Raw genomic sequence first — 19,623 nt, 5'->3', positions numbered from 1 at the left:
GTACAGCTAGATGCAGGTGAGACAAACTGTTCAGTTGTTATTATTTATAATTTAGATATTCATAATTAAGAAGAGCTGAACAATTTATCTTACCTGTGGTTGTATGACGTCCAATTTTATTTTAGAGCACACTAAGTGTGCAACAATGAGCTGCAAATACCTGAAAATATCTAATAGAAAAAACAACACTTGAAAATGCTTATAACAGAGCAATTCAAAATACGTTGAAAATAAATTATGACTTTCATACTGAGAATAGAACGTGTCTATATACTGACCCCAAATGTGGTCAAAAAGCATTAAGGGTTTTTCTTAGGGGGCAATTATATGTGGAGGGAAATTTAAATTAAAATACTCAGCCAGACTCACTTTTTCCTAATCCTAACTATAGTTCATTTAAAAAGCACACCACTATTCAAAATCAAAACAATAACAACAACATAATTTTGTTTCAGGTGATAGGTATCGAGGAGTGCAGGACTGTGGCCTAAGATGCAAAGGGACATCGTAAAACGGCTTTTTTTTATTTTGATTTTTATGGGTATCGCCATCATCCTGATTACTCGTTTAATGGTGATACCTCATACCACTCTTCAAAAAGATGCAAACAGAATCACAGAATCCAGAAAATTCATCATTCCCATTAAGCATACAAAGCATTTAATGGTGTCTGCTTTCATCGATCATAGATTTATTGAAACCATACGAGTTATCAGCATAATTAAAAGAGACAGTCTGCAACCTCTTTATTGTATATGTTGCTCTGATGATGTCTGCCACAGTGTTAAAGCTGTAGTTCAGATTTATCGTGATCATTTTGGATTTGCTTTTGGGGCTTCAGACATGCTGTGTCAGGGAAAAGACATTCAAAATGCAACACACGTAGCTGTTTCAACAACAGCTAACATCTCAGACGTTCACAATATGGATTTCTTGCCAATAAAGAACAGAGTGGAACATGAAACATTTCGGTTCAACTTCACTGTCTGTGTCTCCAGCCTTTTTGGGGCCTACAATAATGTTCTGCAGTTTGCCCAAACCATGGAGATGTACAAGCTTCTAGGTGTGCAACATGTAGTGATCTACAACACCAGCTGTGGTCCTGACCTGGAGAAGCTTTTACAGCACTACAGGAGAGAGGGTATTCTGGAAGTTGTCCCATGGCCTATTGACCAGTTCCTTACCCCTTCAACAGGATGGGACTCAAAACGTCACTCAGGGGAGCTTCAGTACTATGGCCAACTGGTAACACTCAATGAATGCATCTATAGAAATATGTATCAGTCCAGATATATTCTCCTGAATGACATAGATGAGATCATTATGCCTAAAAAACACGCTAACCTTTCATTACTGATGGAGACTCTCCAGCCAAAGCACAGAAATGTGGGTGTGTTTATCATCGAGAATCAGATTTTCCCCAAGACAGTGTTTGAGGAAACAGGACTTTTCAAAAGGCCAAAATGGAAAAATATTCCTGGTGTTAATATTTTAGAGCACATTTACAAAGAACCTGATACAGCTAAGATCTTTAACCCTGCAAAGATGATTGTCGACCCAAGGAGTGTGGTGCAAATATCAGTGCATAACCCAGTTAAAGTTCTGAAGGATATCTATAGGGTCCCTGTCAATGTGTCTTACGTTATTCATATGAGAGTACCTCGACAGAAGGGTCTAACAAAAAAACAGCTGCTTGTTGACATAAGGGTGTGGGACTTTGAAAAACAATTGGTAGCAAATGTTGATCAGGCACTGGAGTCTTCAGGTATTCAAAAAAATTAAAATTGGCATTTTAAATGGTTGTGCTTATATTCTGCACAAAAAAATATTATATATATCAGACGCTATCAGACGCTAAAGAGCAATCAACTCTCTGAGGCTAAAAAAGTCACTAACACGTCTATAGAGGGTACAATATGATGCTGACAGACCTTAAATAGTTCATATTGATCTACGATGTGAAGCTAGACTGCTTATGTTGTCACTTTTGCCGCACACAATACTATACTAAAGGAAGACATTCTCTGTTAGACGGTGACTGCCGCTATGGAAGGTGAACGAGCTCAAAAGAGTAGATGAAAAGGTGTTTGTTCTCCACTGCTTTTGATATCTAACATATTCTATATTTTCTGTATTTTATTACTGTTATATATCTGTTTGCTTACTGAATTTTTTTAAATGCTTTAAAAATGGCTGATTAAAATTGTTTCTATATAAAAATAATATTTTTCAACTTGTAAATCTTTGTCTTTTTTAATTCCACCTTGGATTTGTTCCCAAAACCCACATCACATATATCAATAACTATCATAAAATGGCTGTAGTAGTTTTAAAGTCCCTTGTTTTCTGCCTACATTTAGCCATTCATTTCTATTCAATTTCTTTTTTAATTTTACTTTGAACTCATTATGTCAATATCACACATTGCAGTAGATACATGTAAATGGCTGTATTTTTAAAAAGATCCATAATTTCTGAAAACAGAGACCACCATGTAGTTCAGGAAGGGCCGCCTTGGTATCAGACATATTTATTGTCAGTTTATCTTCTAATTTCACTTAGAAATGTGTCATTATGTCAATATCATACATTACAGTAGCTATGTTTAAATGGCTGTAGTTTTCAAAACATAATTAACATAATTTCTGACTACAATGACCACCATGTTATTCAGGAAGGTCAGCCAAGTCAACACACTTAATATCAGATCATTTTACTGTCGGGTTTTCTTTCATTGTGTCTATATCCTAGATTACTTTAACTATTTCAATGGCTGTAGTTTTGAAAAGATCCATAATTCCTGTTTCCTAACAGTTTTACTGTCAGGTTTTCTTTTTATTTCACTTTGAACTTTGTCATTTTGTACAAATCCCTGATTACAGTAACTATTTTAATTGGCTGTAGTTTTGAAAAGATCCATAATTCCTGAAAACAATCACCACCCTCTTATTCAGGAAGGCCAGCCAAGTCAACACACCTGGGATCAGAAATTTTTACTGTCAAGGTTTTTTTTTTTTTCACTTTCAATTTTGTCATTATGTCAATATCATACATTACAGTAACTACTTAAAATGACTGTAGTTTTGAAAAGATCCATAATTCCTGAAAACAATCACCACCATCTTATTCAGGAAGGTCAGCCAAGTCAACACAGTTTGTATAAAAAAATGTCAGGGTTTTGTTTTGCTTCACTTTGAACTTTGTCATTTTGTACCAATCCCTGATTACAGTAACTACTTTACAATGGCTGTACTTTTGAAAAGACCCATAATTTCTAAACACAATGACCACCATCTTATACAGGAAGAGCAGTCAAGTCAACACACTTGATATCAGAAATTGTTACTGTCAGATTCTTTTTTAATTTCACTTTGGACTTTGTCATTATATCTATATCCCAGATTACAGGAACTAATTTAAATGGCTGTAGTTTTGAAAAGATCCATAATTTCAAAAACAATGGACACCATCTTATTCAGGAAGGGTAGCCAAGTCAACGTACTTAGTATCAGATCATTTTACTGTCAGATTCTTTCTTTATTTCACTTTGGACTTTATCATTATATCTATATCCCCGATTACAGGAACTAATATAAATGGCTGTAGTTTTGAAAAGATCCATAATTCCTGAAAATAATCACCCTCTTATTCAGGAAGGCCAGCCAAGTCAACACACCTGGGATCAGAAATGTTTTTAATTTCACTTTGAACTTAAATTTCACTTTGAACATTTTGTACAAATCCCTGATTACAGTAACTATGTTTCAATGGCTTTCAATGCCACCCTTAGCAGCAACAACTGCAATCAAGTGTTTGTGATAACTGGCAATAAGTCTTTCACATCTCTGTGGAGGAACTTTGGCCCACTCTTCTTTATAAAATTGTTTCAATTCAGCCACATTGTAGGTTAATGAACTGAGGGCTGGACATTCTCCTGCAGAAGTTTCTGGGAGAGAACAGAATTCATGGTTTCATCAATTACAGCAAGTCGCCCACATCCTGAAGCAGCAAAGTAGCCCCAGACCATCGCACTACCACCACCATATTTGACTATGGGTATGATGTTCTTTTTCTGAAATGCTGTGTTAGGTTTATGCCAGATGTAGTGGGATAACCTTTCAAAAAGTCCTACTTTTGTTTCGTTAGTCCACAGAATATTTCCCTAAAAGTCTTGGAGATTATTAATCAAGAAGTTTTTTGGCAAATATGAGATGGGCCTTTGTGTTCTTTTTGGTCAGCAGTGGTTTTTGCCTTAGAAATCTCCCATGAATACCATTTTTGCCCAGTCTCATCTTATGAATGAATCCTGAACACTGACCTTAATTGAGGCAAGTGAGACCTGCAGATGTTGTTCTAAGTTCCTTTGTGATCTCCTGGATGAGTTGTTGATAAGCTCTTTGAGTCATTTTGGTGGACACTGCTGGGAAGGTTCACCATTGTTCCATGTTTTCTGTTTTTGTGATTAATGGCTTTTACTATGGTTTACTGGATTGAATCACAGTGAAAGCCATTTGTGAAATGGTTTTTCCAGACTGATGACTTTGTTTCCCCATAGGTTTTTAAGATCGGCACATAATGTGTTGCTTTTTGAGAACTTTTAGCCTACTTCATGTTGTAAGGCAAGTTCTATTTAAGTGATTTCTTGATTCTACATGTCTGGCAGCAAGCTAGCGTTGGTGTGTTATTTCACATAGAACCAGGTTGGTTTGGATAGCTTTTTGCAGTTAATAAATTAAATCATTTGATTTTTATATGTAATATTTATCTTTGTCTGAAATTTGTAAAGGGCAAATTATATGTAGTAAAATAGTTATGACCCATGTTGCGGTGGCATAAATTATACGCAGGGGAGTTAGTGATAATTAATTATTATTTGATTAATAATTAATTATTTAATTCATTTTGCTAAGCTCCATGTTTAGGAGCCATTAAATAATATGTAGTTTCTTTACCTGCCCAATTTAGCTTGGACATGTAGGTCATCATTTTGAATGACTTTAAATATTATATAGTAGAATTAGCTAGAATTAATTAATATTAATGAATTATTATGCTCATTGACCAACTGTAGGTTCTTGGCTCCAAAATTGAATCTGAACTAAAAGTAATAATTCCGTACAAGAAAGGTGCGCACACAAATAACCATGAATTGGTTTTATCACACAACTGGTTTATTAAATGTAATATCAAATAGTGAATATTGATTATACATTCATATAATGAAATGGATTACAGTGATACATGAGGGAGCAGGGAGATTAATATATGAGGGAATTTCTATATGATAATTACCCTAAATTTTAAAAGGCTATAGTATATTCCAGCATTCAGCACCAATCTCCTGAGCTATGAAAGAAATTAAATCATGTGATAGCTGGAAGTATGTCCCTGACACGTGGTGCTTCCTGGAGCATTGTAGACACATGCCTTGTAGCATTGCAGCAGCAGCCATTCCTCTTCTCCCTTTAGGCTGTGTCTCTCAGCGACCACTCCGTTGGAGCTGGAAGCGTTCTGAAGGTCTCTTTGGGGATTCTTAGTCATCGATGATCTGCCTCCTTGTGAGAGACACATCCATGCAGGTCTCTCCTGGGCCTTTGCTCAGAAGATTATTCTGAGGGAGCATTAGGCCTTCTTCTTCGCTGCTGATCCTGAAGATCTTGTCACCACTTTGAGGGTGTCACGCCTACCATTCCGGTTAACTCATCCTCTGTAAACTCCAACTCCCAGGAAGCACAGGATAGTCACGTGAATCCAAACCACACTCACATGACATTGCACCGGTCTAACTCCCCTGAGTTCTAATCATTTACACCTGTTCTCCACCCTATATAAACCCTGTCCACAGTTCAAATCATTGCAGACCCAGTAAACATTTAGCCGTTGATTCAACATTGAAATCACGTAATGACTGCCGTCTAATCAACGTTCTTTTAAGGTTGAAAATGAAAGTTGAAAAGACGTCCAAACACAGACATTGAAAAGACGACGTATTAGACACATTTTGAACGTCCATTGACGTTATTAATTGGTCCTGAAATAAATTACTTGTATAAAACGCATTTTGGACGTCCACTGACGTTATAGATTTGTCACCACTTAACTAACTTAAGATGGATTTTAGACATCCATTGACATTTAAAATATGTCCTTGACGGACAGACTACTTTTAGACCTATTTTGAACGTTCAGGGACATTCCTTGTTTACTGGGGAGTATTGCCAACATTATTTCCGTTGCCTTACGAAGCGTTCTCTAAGTCTGTTTTGATCTCTGTGTTTTTGACCTTACGCCTGTTTTCTGGTTTTCGCCTTTTCGTCTTGCCTACTTGTAATTGTAATTCAGTGTTTAGAATCTTGCCTGTTTTTTGACTACTCTTCTTGGAATTGTGTTTAATAAAACTTGTACTTCTTACACTCCGCATATGTCTGCAACCTGTCTGACCGTGACAGAGGGTCAGAGGTCTGAAGTCTCCTTCATGCTCTGGGCGTTGCATTGAGCTTTGCTGGAATAAACTAAATATTTTTTCTATAGTTTTTCTACTAAAAATATAAATAAAACTTCTGGTTGGAAGTTCTGGGTTTGTTCTGTCTGGACCCTACTTGAGGAGCCCAAGCCTGAAGAGAGCTGAAGAGCTGAATTTCGAAGACCTGAACTCTGAGCTGAGACCTCTAGAGAGAGCTGGGGCTGTCCCTTAATTGGGAATTCCCCCTGAACTAATGACTAGTCACAGTATAAATGAATGAACTGATTGAAACAAAAAACTTGCTTCTCCATCTCTTCTTGTTCTGGTCGCTTCTGTTCTGAGTTTTTTTTTTTGCGCCATGAAAAAAAAATCTGGGTTTTAACCAGATTTTAGGAAACCTGCCTTTAATGCCTGTTTGGTCCTCAGGGATTGAGAATTTGAGCATGTCTTGCTCCTGATTGGATGTTTCCTGTACCCAATTTATGACACTTGACAAGGCAAAGACTTAAGAAACTTTCCTGTTGAATAAATATCCAAAGATTCTGAACCATGCTTTTGCAATATAAAAGATTATATGTTAACAAAAAGTAATATTATTCAGACCAACCCATGAATTTACATAATTCGTAACCAAACAACACACAGAGTATGTGGCTACCTTGGTTCCTCCATAAGTTCATGTAAAAAGGTGATTTTAAACACATGTAAATTAAATTCGCCCATTTTGATTGTCTAAATAGAATTTATTTCAAACAGTTGTACCCATATGCAACTTGTTCACCAGGTAAACTTTAAAACAGCCATTTTATGGTAGTTATTGATGTATGTGATGTGGGTTTTGGGAACAAATCCAAGGTGGAACTAAAAAATGGAAATGGACAAAGATTTAAGTTTTTAAGAAGTTAAAAACATGTTCTTTTTATGTAGGAAGAATTTAAATAAGTCATTTTTAAAGTTTTTAAATCAATTCAGTAAGCAAACAGAAATATAACAATGTGGAAAACAAAGAAATACAGAAAATATAGAATGTGTTAGATATCAAATATATAATATGTTAGATAGTGGAGAACAAACACCTTTTCATCTATTCTTTTGAGCTGGTTGGCCTTCCATTGCAGCTGTCGCCATCTAACAGAAAACGTCTTCTTTTAGTGTAGTATTGAGTGCAGCAAAAGTGACAACATAAGCAGTCTAGCTTCACATCATAGAACAATATGAACTATTTAAGGTCTGTCAGCATCATATTGTACCATTTATAGACATTTTAGTGACTTTTTTAGCCTTGAGAGCTGATTGCTCTTTAGCGTCTGATAGCGAGACCAAGAAATTTGAGTGTCGGATGGCGTGAATGCAGTGTCAAACTGCCCTAATTATGACCTATTAAAATTTCCAGACTTTTGTGCCTCTTTAGATGTTTTATCAAAATGTAAAACTAAGAAACAGTGAATAACATTTCGAAGATTCAAAATTATTTACATTTTTAATGTAACGTATGTAGTCAGGTGATAAATAGACCCTATTAGTTTAATCTACTTTAATAAAGAAGCGTCAATGGGTTTCTCTCCTTTTGAGACCATTTGGGGGCATTTCCATATCACAGTAACAGCCAGTAACAGTGCATTCAGGGACAATAGAAGAGGCTGGTTAGAGCTCTGTGTGCTGACTGTGGGAAATAGTGAAAATACTTTGTTTAGTACTATAAACACAAAAAATAGGTTTCACTAAAGTGAGTTTTTAGCTGTTTGAGTGTTTAATGATAGAATGCTGAATATTTCATGGTTTAAAGCACAAGATAGGAAGTTTGCATGCATGGAGAAATTCTCAGCAGTGAAACTGCTAGCTACCATAAGTGGGAGAAGCTAGATTCTGTGTACAGCCCATTAAGAACGGCTACTTAATGCCACTACAGTAAACGGCAAGGGAAAACCATACTGTCCATTTTGTGGTAATTCAGATTATTACCTCAGTAAGTGTATCACCAATTCCCAGCTCTCTTCAGACCAAATAGCAAACTGGATAAAGGCAAACAAAAGATGCTCACAATGTGTACAATTACATCAGGCTGCACAATGTAATCTAAAGGAACTTTGTAACATTTGCAGATTTTGCAGGAGGTCAATGAAAAGCCATCACGGGGGTTAGTTATGTCTACAGCAACAGAGAAAGTTGAGACCAACAACAGATGTGCTCTATTTGGATCAAACAACTGAAGGCCACAGAGTCTTATTGAAAGTTGTGCGTGTTCTCATTCATCAAGGCTATAAGACTATTGATACCTTTTCAGTATTGGATGATGGGTCAGATGTTATTACCCTCTGCAGTCCAGAGTTTGGGACTACGAGGCACTCCAGAGCACTTACCCTTACGTACTATCAGACAGGATGTACTCCATGGTGCTTCGGTCTCTTTCTCGGTCTCATCCCTGCCCGACCAAAGAATAAATACCAGATCACTGGAGCCTTCACTGACACACAAATTGACTTGGCTGATCACACTTACCCCACAAAGCTCCTTATGAAGATATATAAACACCTTGTTGATTTACCCATACCATCTTTTATCCACATCTTATTACCCCAACTGAACCAGTCAGATTGGGCCCTGCCGGAGACCCTGCTGAAATTCGTACTAGGCTGGGCTGGACATTGCAGGGCCCAGCAAGAGCTATCCAGCATGCCGCATGCCCACAGCAGTGCTTGGTTACATCAGTAACACCCCAAATGAGTCAACTGATGAAACATGTTGAACAGTTGTAGATAATGTCCCACTTCGAAGAGAAAAATCTGTGACTTGCTCAAGACAGGATTGTGATGCAATTGCTCTGCTTGAGTCAAAGACCACTCATGTGGAAGTGAACGATATACTCCGCTAAGCCACTCCACTGCTCCATAGAAAGAGTATGCCACATCTGCAAGCATCAAAGGAAGCAGTCATGCCAAGCTTGAGTGGTGTAGAGCAGAGGCTCTCTAGGAATCCAGAACGGGTTAAAGCCCATAAAGCTGAGATGGATAAGCTGATTCAGGCATGGTCAATGGTCAAGCTGAGTCCCCAGGCGCTGGAAAGGGAGGAGGAGACATGTATGTTCCCCATCATATGGTGAGCGACAATGGTAAGGATCGTCTGGTCTTCAAATGTTCTTACCAGTGTAGAGGATAGAACCTGAATGATTACCTGCTACCTGGACCGAAATTTAGGCCATCACTGATAGATGTTACGGTTCTGGGAACATGGCTGTGGCCCTTTCAGGAGATGTTCCATCAGGTCCATCTCTTACCCGAAGACCTTCTTTGTTACACTTTGTATGGCGTGACTTGTGTCAAAGTGAGTATGTAGCCGTTTGAGTGGTGCATACTTCCCTTTGGCACAAGTTGTAGCACATGCTGCGCTACTTTCACTTTGCCACGTCATGTCATCAAAAACAGCTCACCAGATGATGAGGTGAGATTCTTAGTTGAGAGATGTATTGATATGGACAATTGTCTGCAAAGCCTACCCACTATCCCAGAGGCAAAACATTTGGTGGATAAGTTAAGATCACACCTGTCGTCAGCTGGATTTGAATTGTGTCAGTGGGCTAGCAATGAGCCAAGTGTCATCTCTCATTTGCCCAAGGATTTAAGATCAAACAATGCAGAACTCTGGCTTGCTCAGGATAAAACCGACTCACCAGAATCAACCTTGGGGCTTCGCTGGCACTTCCAAAGTGACACACTGAGTTACAAATATCACCCAGTAGATTATGGGGTCTTCACAATGCGTATCATCTACATGGTCTTACCATGTCTGTGGGATAAAAACAGAGGCTGGGACGACGCCCTTGTACTCCCAGACCTCTTACAGAGGTGAAAGGACTGGGAGGAAGAGCTCAAATTCCTACCCCAAATTGTATTTCCCAGGCCATATGTACCTCATGATGTTAAACAGCCTGATATCTATAGAGAGATGCATGTGTCCTGTGACACATCTGAGCAAGCCTATGGCTCAGTCGCTTACTTGAGAACAGTAGATCATCAAGGCAGAGCTTACCTGTCATTTGTGATGCCTCATTCTAGGGTTGCTCCCAAGCACTTCTAATCCATGCCCAGACTAGAGCTCTGTGCTGCACTCATTGGAGCTCAACTCTCTCGACTGGTATGGGCGGAGCTCACTCTGAGGATAGATGAGAGTGCTGTGGACAGACTCCACCACTGTGCTGATGTGGCTGAAGTTTGAGTCTTGCTATTTCATTTTGTCGGAACTAGAGTTGCAGAAATTCAAGACCTTATGGATCTCAGTGCCTGGTAGTATGTTGATTCTGAACATAGAATCATCACACACAACAATGAAACAATTGCAACAATCACCCATGGCAAGACATTTCGAGAACTAGTGGAACCAAACAGGTGGAGCCAAAGACCTCCCTTTTTCTTGCTGACCCCAGACTTGTGGCCAAAGAATCCAGCAACTTATCTAAAGTATGACTCCTCCGAGCTACGCAAGTCCAAGCTATGCGGTCTCACTTCTACTGTGACACACTATCCTGGGATAGATCTGAGTCGGTGCAAGACTTGGAAAGAGCTTCTATAGATTACCATGCAGAGGTTGCATAGGGCGGCAGATGAGAAGAGTAAACCTACTGCTTATGACTACCACAAGGCAGAGACATTCCTCTTTAGAATGGCTCAGTTAGACAGTTTTCCTGAAGAGTTACAGGTCTTTTACAGCTGTTTTCTATTCAACAGGAATGGACTGTTTCTGGCCTTTTGAGATCAAAATGGGACGCCGTACTGAAAAGAGGTGGGGGATAATATTTAAGTGTCTCACAACCCAAGCGCTACATTTGCATATTCTTACCTCAACTGATGCTAATTCATTCTTGATGGCTCTGCAGAGATTCATTGCATGCAGGGGAACTCTGACCGAGCTGTTCTCTGACCAGGGAACAAATTTCCTAGGCAGCGAAAGAGAGTTGATGGAAGCATTTAAGTTACTGGCCCCAGAACTACAACATCAATTGACCAAGCAGAAGATCCATTTCCGCTTCAACCCCTGGCTGCTCCTCACTTTGGAGGTGTATGGGACTGGGAGATTCGTTCAGTGAAGACTGCACTTTACACCACCATTGGTGCACAACTTGTCACTGAATAAGTCCTTCGCACTGTGCTTCTTGAGGTTGAAGGAATCCTCAATTCCAAACCCCTGGGTTATGTCTCGTCGCATATTAGTGACCCAGATCCTGTGACTCCAAACATCCTTTTGATGGGGCGGCCAGATGTATCTCTTCCGCGGATCGTTTATCCCAAGAATGAGCTTCTAAGTCGTTGTCGGTGGAGACACTCACAAATACTGGCTGACCACTTCTGGACTTGTTTAATTCGTCTATACTTACCCTGTCTGTAATCACGCCAGATTTGGCTTTCCAGAACAGCTGATCTCATTGAAAGTTCAGTAGTTATGATGGTAGACCCACAGTTGCCAAAAGCCCTCTTGCCAATCGGTCAAGTTGTCAAGGTTCACCCTAGCCCTGATGGTTACATTAGGACAGCTGATGTGGAGGTGAAGGGCAAAACATACACTTGGCCTGTTGCAAGACTGGTAGACCTACCGGCCCTCCCTTCTGAAGATGATGAGGACAGTTCTGTGCCAGCAGCTAGTACACAACCCTAGTGCCTTTTGTTGTGAGCAAATGTATTACGAGTGTGTACTACACTACATTACAATTGTCTCTTGGTTGTGAACTGTGAATTTATCTCTCGTTGATAGTGTCATATTTTAAGTGTAGATTTATTAACTCTATACGTTATATGTTCATATACATGTAATATTCTTCATTTATGTCATGGACATTGAATTGTTGGGTGGAGGAACTGTAGTAATGCTGCCATCGTCTTCTCTGAATATCATTGAGTCAGTTACAGAAACTGACCGCTAGGTGGTGTCTCAGTACTATTTATAATGATTAATGCTCTGATGTTTCTGTACTGAATCCTGAGCTTAGAACCGCAACCGTTTATCGGCGTGACATATGTTGTATTACTTTATTATTCATTCATTATTCCTTGTGTTATTATTTGTAGTATTCTCTGTATTTTTTTTCCACAGATCACACATAGCTCCCATTCCTCATGTCCATGGATTAATAAATTCTTGAGTTAACTCTGGCCTCAAGTGGTTCTGGCTGACACACCGGATTGAACACAGGACAAACAACGTATCAGTGGCTCCTATGTTTTACAGTGGTCTCCACCACATCTACAGTAGGGAAAATAAGTATTTGATACACTGCCAATTGGGCATAAATATGACGGGGCATACATCAAATTCCCTTCACCGTCAGACAAATGATTACATGCAGTAGCTGCAAAAATCATGAAATGGCTAAAAGAAAATAGCTAAATAGTTGGAAATGCCAATTCCTATTATCAGGGCAATCCATAAGACGTTTAATAATTTTATGAATGTTCAGTTATGAATGTTAAAGATGTTAAGAATCTGCCAGGAAGTGGTCCTGTGTCTATACTGACCCACTCTTGCATTACCAGACTCTCTACGGAGAGTCTGGTACTATTCAGCACTTAACCACCTACTACAGCAGGAAAAGAGATTTGACTGACATGCAAAATGACCAATCACAAGCCTGTAGATGGAGTCAGATAGCCAATCAGAATGAAACAGGCTGAATCCTGACAGTGAGGCTGATATCTGCTGTCTATACCAGCGGTCCCCAACCTTTTTTGCGCCACGGACCGGTTTCATCTAAGACAATATTTTCACGGACCGGCCTTCATATGCTCAGGCCTACATTTGCTCGATAATCGTTAATGACGTAATCTAATAATAAATCAGCCACAGTGGTCTATGTCAAATGCAAACATAAACAGACAATAAACAACCTTTGTTCATAAATTAATAATCAACAACATCTCTGTAAACGAAAATATTTATTTTAGAACAAAAATCCTTTCTAATAAGAAATATTAGATAATATTTTTATTATAATTATATTTAATATATTATAATAAAAAACTTAACTCGATTTAAGTGACAATACTGGTCATTTCTATATAAAAAGGTGAACAAGTCAATCAAATAATAATAATTTTAATTACTGAGAGCCCTGCCCAGTAAACATTTAGCCGTTGATTCAGCATTGAAATAACGTAATGACTGCCGTCTAATCCACGTTCTCAAGGCTGAAAATTTAAGTTCAAAAGACGTCCAAACACGGACATTGAAAAGACGACTATGCGTCTGTGCGGAATGACTTTTCAGAGTGCAGAGTCACTTTTCAAAACAAAACATCAACATTTAGACTGATAATCAATTAAAAAAAAAGTATAGACCCGGTGGTTGGGGACCACTGGTCTATACTAAAGCAACATAATGTAGATTTATTAACTTAAAATGTGGTCAAACTAATTTTTATACTACACTGATTTAAAACGCATGAAATGTTGCCTCAGGCATTGTCAGTGCTGCCTGGTATTTACACTATGTTGATTATCATTTTATATCAGGCTTATACTCATTATTAGATATCTCATGGTTGTTGGTAATATTTGTATTAGTTTGTTTTCCAGAATAAAAGTCTCTGTAAATTTAAAATCTGTTTGAGGAGATTATAACTGTGTTATATCCTGTACAGGACAGTAATCTGAGTGGTCCGATGGTGGATCAGCAGTGGTCTATACAGTCAGTGGTGTGCCAGCCTTTTTATGCCAGTGGACCGATACATGCTCGCTGTCTGGGTAGTTTTCCTTTAAATGTTCACTTCCTTTTTTGTGTTGGTACCACCTTTAAAGCCTTTCTTTCTGAATTAAATGACCAACTTTTAAAAAATGTACATTTGGCTAGAATAACTGTGCCAACTTCTGGTAGGTGTGTTTTCAAATTTTGAAGGTCGTGTTGAAAGAGCTATGGAGAGAGATTAGTCTCAAAATACTTTACAAATTCGTAAATGTTATTCCACAAATTAAACATGTCACAAATATTTTTCACTATTCACAAATGAATACATCCCAATCTGTCTCTCACAGTGTGCAATTTTCATATATGTATTTATGAATATAACTTTTTGGTTATCATAGCTATATAATAATTTTATGCAAAAATAAATATTGTTTAAATTAGCACCTTCATAATTTTGTAAAGTGCAAGGAATAAATAATATTTATAATAAATAATATTAGGGCGGCACGGTGGCGCAGCAGTTAGTGTTACAGTCACACAGCTCCAGGGGCCTGGAGGTTGTGGGTTTGATTCCCGCTCCAGGTGACTGTCTGTGAGGAGTTGGTGTGTTCTCCCCGTGTCCGCATGGGTTTCCTCCGGGTGCTCCGGTTTCCTCCCACAGTCCAAAAACACATGTTGGTAGGTGGATTGGCGACTCAAAAGTGTCCGTAGGTGTGAGTGTGTGTCTGTGTTGCTCTGTGAAGGACTGGTGCCCCCTCTAGAGTGTATTCCCGCCTTTTGCCCAATGATTCCAGGTAGGCTCTGGACCCACCGCGACCCTGAATTGGATAAGCGGTTACAGATAATGAATGAATTAATAAATAATATTTGTAAATGACTGAATCTGCATTGGGCGGCACGGTGGTGCACCAGGTAGTGTCGCAGTCACACAGCTCCAGGGGCCTGGAGGTTGTGGGTTCGATTCCCACTCCGGGTGACTGTCTGCGAGGAGTTTGGTGTGTTCCCCCCATGTCCGTGTGGGTTTCCTCCGGGTCCTCCCACAGTCCAAAAGCTCACGTTGGTAGGTTGATTGGCGACTCAAAAGTGTGTGTGAGTGAATGTGTGTGTGTTGCCTTGTGAAGGACTGGTGCCTCCTCCAGGGTGTATTCCTGGAATCATTGCCTTGCGCCCAATGGGTAGGCTCTGGACCCACTGCGACCCTGAACTGGATAAGCAACATTTGCGCAACATTTAATGTTAATATTTAATTTAAGTTCGAACAACCGCCCAAGCTGTTGAACTCAGGTTCATATAACAGACAGAAGCAGGTGATCACTGGGGAACGCTTTTGAAGGTGCCCTAAATTTAAAGACGTTAAAATCCAGCGGAACTTCCCTAATTTTGCTGCAGGTTGTCAAATAAAATATTTTAAAATCATCCCGTATTTGGACACTACAAGCTGTGTTGGGTATTGGGTTGATACGTGATGTGTTCCGTATTTTTGAGATTGGTTTGATAGAACGGGTGGTTTATTTCAGACAGACAGATGCTCTCCCTCAGCCGGAGGGAGGGGCAGATACCCCACGGCTCCTAAAAAGAAAATGCGCTTCTCATTGGTCATCACTTTTATTTAGCGTTAGCTGTCTATCATTTACTTGGGCAAATGAGTCACAGTCCTGCCTACAGGGGGTTGTTTTGCTGCCGCCATGAGAGCAACAGGTCAATCCTGAAACACTGGGGAAAACAACAGTGCCACCTAGGCGAACAAACCACTCCTAGCGGTGGTTTGTTTTTACTGATGGCCGCATTTGTATTTGGATCAGGTGAAATATGAAAGGAAAGTCTGAAAATCCAAAAACCTGCGAGAGGAAATGAACAAATACACGTCACGGAAAACATGTGAGCGACTTGATCCACAAATGCAGAATCAACAAGTATATTTGAAATTCAAGATTTTTGTATGTACATATGCAATGTAAATTTAAACAAATGTATTTATTTTCACATAAAATATGATATATCTATGAAAACATAAAACATGTATTTGTAGAAATTGCAGACTGTGAGATACAGATTGGAATGTATTCATTTGTGAATAGTGAAACATATTTGTTACTTGTGTTTAATTTGTAGATTAACATTTACGCATTTGTAAAGTATTTTGAGACTAGTCCCTCTCCATACTAGACTGACAAGGACTTTCTTCTCGAGTTTCTTGAAGTAGCCATAGAAATAAATGTGGATTGGTGCTTCCCTCTAGTGGTCAAAAAAATCTAAGTCCTTAGAAACTTCCTACCTTAAAGATTTTTCTGATGCATGAAGTTCCCAACATGTAAAACATTGTTCCACCCAAGAGGAGAAAAAAAAGTTAGAGTTTTAATATAATGTGTATATTATTTCTTATGGCTATACCAATACATCATCAGATCAGCTACTAGAATATACCGTGCTGTGACAGGATCATCACTTACTTTCATTTAAATTTACAAAAATTACATTTATAATAAGTTTTGGGAGAAAGAAACCTCAAATAACCAAAATTCAATTTCATAGGAAGCAGCTTTTTTATTGTTACCAAGAATATCTAGTAAAACTGAAAGAGACACAAAGTAGTACAAAAACAAGATTATTTTTGAAGATACTTTTTTCAGTCAGCTTAATGAATTATTTTTACCAACTACACATTTAATCTGTGGTAAATTCATAATTTATGTCCCTCACAAGTGATCATAAGGCAGTTTCACAAGCTAATGACCTATAAGCAGCTTTATGACAGACAGCTAAGTTCATGACTACTTGAAAATGAATCAGTCTAAGAAGAAGAACCAATTTTGGTTCACTTCAACATTTTAAAGAATTCCTCTTTATTTTTAGACTTAACACTCTATTTCCACAATTTTATAGATATGTCTTATGATTACTTCAGCTGCATCAAAGTGTCCATTCAGCTTGGATGATGAAAATATGAAATAAAATGGGATGCTCTGGAGCAGCTGCACATAGGTCTAAGGAGCATAAGGTCACTATTACTAATGCCTATAGTTGGCTAGAGAGGTATAAAGCCCTTAGGCATTTAGACTGTGAGCAGGTAAAACTACCTTGGAGTGATATACAGCTGCATTTAATAACTTGAGTCTAAATAATTCCTAGAAAAGCAGTGGTTACCTCAGCAAAACAAGACAAACTTCTTATTGAAACCTTCATTTCAGAAGTGTTAAATAAGCAGGTGTCCACAAACATTTGGCTATATACTGTAGGCACAGGGGGGAAAATACTTAAACTCTAAATGGGAAGACTAAGCTACAATTGTGTAAAAAAAAATGTTGGGCACCCTTGGTCAGGTTACATTTAGTTGATTATCTAAATAAAAACCTGTGCGCTCCTATAAAAAGAAACAATGGAAACAATTTTATTCACATACAACATAAAATAAGAGTGGGTTAACATGTAGCACATTGTGTCTTATTTTCTCTCACTTTTAAATTCAGCAAATAAGAAAAAAATCCATAGGAAGATTTGCTCAATTAAACATATTAGTTAAACGTATTTTCCTATGGAAATTCATGAGTCAGCCATTTGCGGGTTCAAGAATAGTTCCATTTAAAGGAGCACTAGGTAAGATTTTATGTTGGCTTCTAGGCTAGGCTTAAATTCGATAAGATTTTTGCCATATCGCGAGCGCACGCTTCTAACACAGGCGCGTGAACGTGACTTGAGCTCAAGCTGAATGTGGGGGATATATTAGATAGTATATATATATATATTACACAATTTTGAAAATGACCATATTCGTTATATCGAGTATGCTGAGGATACGCAGGTTTCCATCTGAGTACATTTAAAACAGTGCACAAATGTCCCGTTCAGTTGCTTTTCTCTCGCGCGCGCACCCAACTACCCATGCGCTAGCACACAAACACACAATTGTGTCCTTTTTCGTGTATGGTGCTGGAGTAGTTCTCACCACATATATCTCACGCATTCACGTCTACATCTGATAACTGTGAGTAAGTCAAAACTTGACGAAGATGAAACCAGTGGCGAAGCTTTAGTTCCAAAAAAAAAAAAGAGCACTGTTAAGACCATGATTTTTTTGAGAAACGCTTCTCTCCTTCTACCGAAGGGAGGGGCAAACACTCCCCGGGCCCCAAACAGAATGCGCCTCTCATTGGTCGTCACTTTTATTAAGCCTATCAGCTGCTAGAGTTAGCTGTCCAATGGAGTCACAGTCCCGCCTTTTTGTTGGGGTTTGTTGGTTTTGTGGCGGTGTTGAGAGAAACAGGTCAGTGCTTAAAACACAAACACACACACAAAAACATCAACACTTGTTTTAGCACCGTGTCTCGAAGAAACAATTAAATTTTTCCCTCAACATATCTGTGATAACAATTAAAACTCACTTTTTAAATGAAAGTAATACTTTATACATAAAATCACATTATATAATTTAAGATTAAAAATGATATTAAGTTATGCATATGAACTTTTTGTGAAGATATCATTTGTTTATTTTGTTGTTAAAAAATAATAAACAGGAGCTTGGATGCAGGCAGTTTGCTTCTTAATGCAAGATATTCCGTCTAAAGCAGATACACTGGGCTGAGTTTACTTGAAGTGTGCACTGTGTAACAGTGCTATCTAGGGAAATCTAAGTATCAGATTGGGACTCGGAATCGGCAGATAGTCAATATTAAAAGACTCAGATCAGGGCAAAAAACTTGATCAGGACATCACTATTTCTTAGTCATACATTCTTAGTCAGTTATAATTAGTTAGATAATGCAGCATGTTTTACTTGGTGTTACAAATAAAAATTAATACTTTGACTTTATATTTTGTTATGGTTTTCAAAATATTGTATATCACCATTTCTATGAGTTTTTTAGTCATATCACCCAGCCCTACAACAGAGTGTAATTCACTTTTACAGCAATGTCTTGAAATCACGTTGAAAGGTGACGTGAGGGCCATGTGTGTGTGTTGCTCTGCCAGGGTACCTTTCCCTATTTTACATGGCCAGGAACAGCATACTACTGCAGGAAAAGAAGTTTAACTGACAATAGGACCAATCACAAGTCTGCATAATTTTGGCATGATATGTAGAATCAAGCAATCTTTGATTCCCATTGGACGAGAGCCAATACCAAAATGACACACTGAAGTGCGAATACGTAGTTACCAATATCCAATCAGAATTCAACTGGCAGAATCCTGCCAGTGAGGCCAGCTTACCACACTGAAGGTATCAGTCTCTTCATGTACTTCCTAAGTACATGTACATGTATGGAGCATCTGTAGCTGCCAAAAGTTATATAGTGCAGTTTCTGCAGTGCTGAGCCCTGAATAGCAATGACTGATGCTCTATTCCCCCTATAACCGGTCAATAGTGCATCACAATGATTTTGAAGCTGTAAATTTAGAGTATTCCTTTAAAATCATATTGCCATATTGGGGTTTTTTCCACCATCATTTATTTTGTGATACTGGAAAGGGGAGGCTGGAAAATTTAAAGA

At 38.5% G+C, this 19,623-nt stretch overlaps 1 protein-coding gene across 1 annotated transcript; it reads left to right on the top strand.

The window, feature by feature from the left end:
- Positions 1 to 537: 537 nt before the first annotated feature.
- Positions 538 to 1,782, top strand: LOC136666322 (beta-1,4-galactosyltransferase galt-1-like). Its single transcript, XM_066644430.1, has one exon. The coding sequence runs from the start codon at positions 538 to 540 to the stop codon at positions 1,780 to 1,782; it is 1,245 nt and encodes a 414-aa protein (XP_066500527.1).
- The last annotated feature ends 17,841 nt before the right edge of the window (positions 1,783 to 19,623 follow it).

Source organism: Hoplias malabaricus, chromosome 14, assembly GCF_029633855.1.
Source record: "Hoplias malabaricus isolate fHopMal1 chromosome 14, fHopMal1.hap1, whole genome shotgun sequence".
Classification (NCBI taxonomy): Eukaryota; Metazoa; Chordata; class Actinopteri; order Characiformes; family Erythrinidae; genus Hoplias; species Hoplias malabaricus.
The sequence above is the reverse complement of the archived record's forward strand: the minus strand, read 5'-3'. Positions and strand labels throughout refer to the sequence as shown.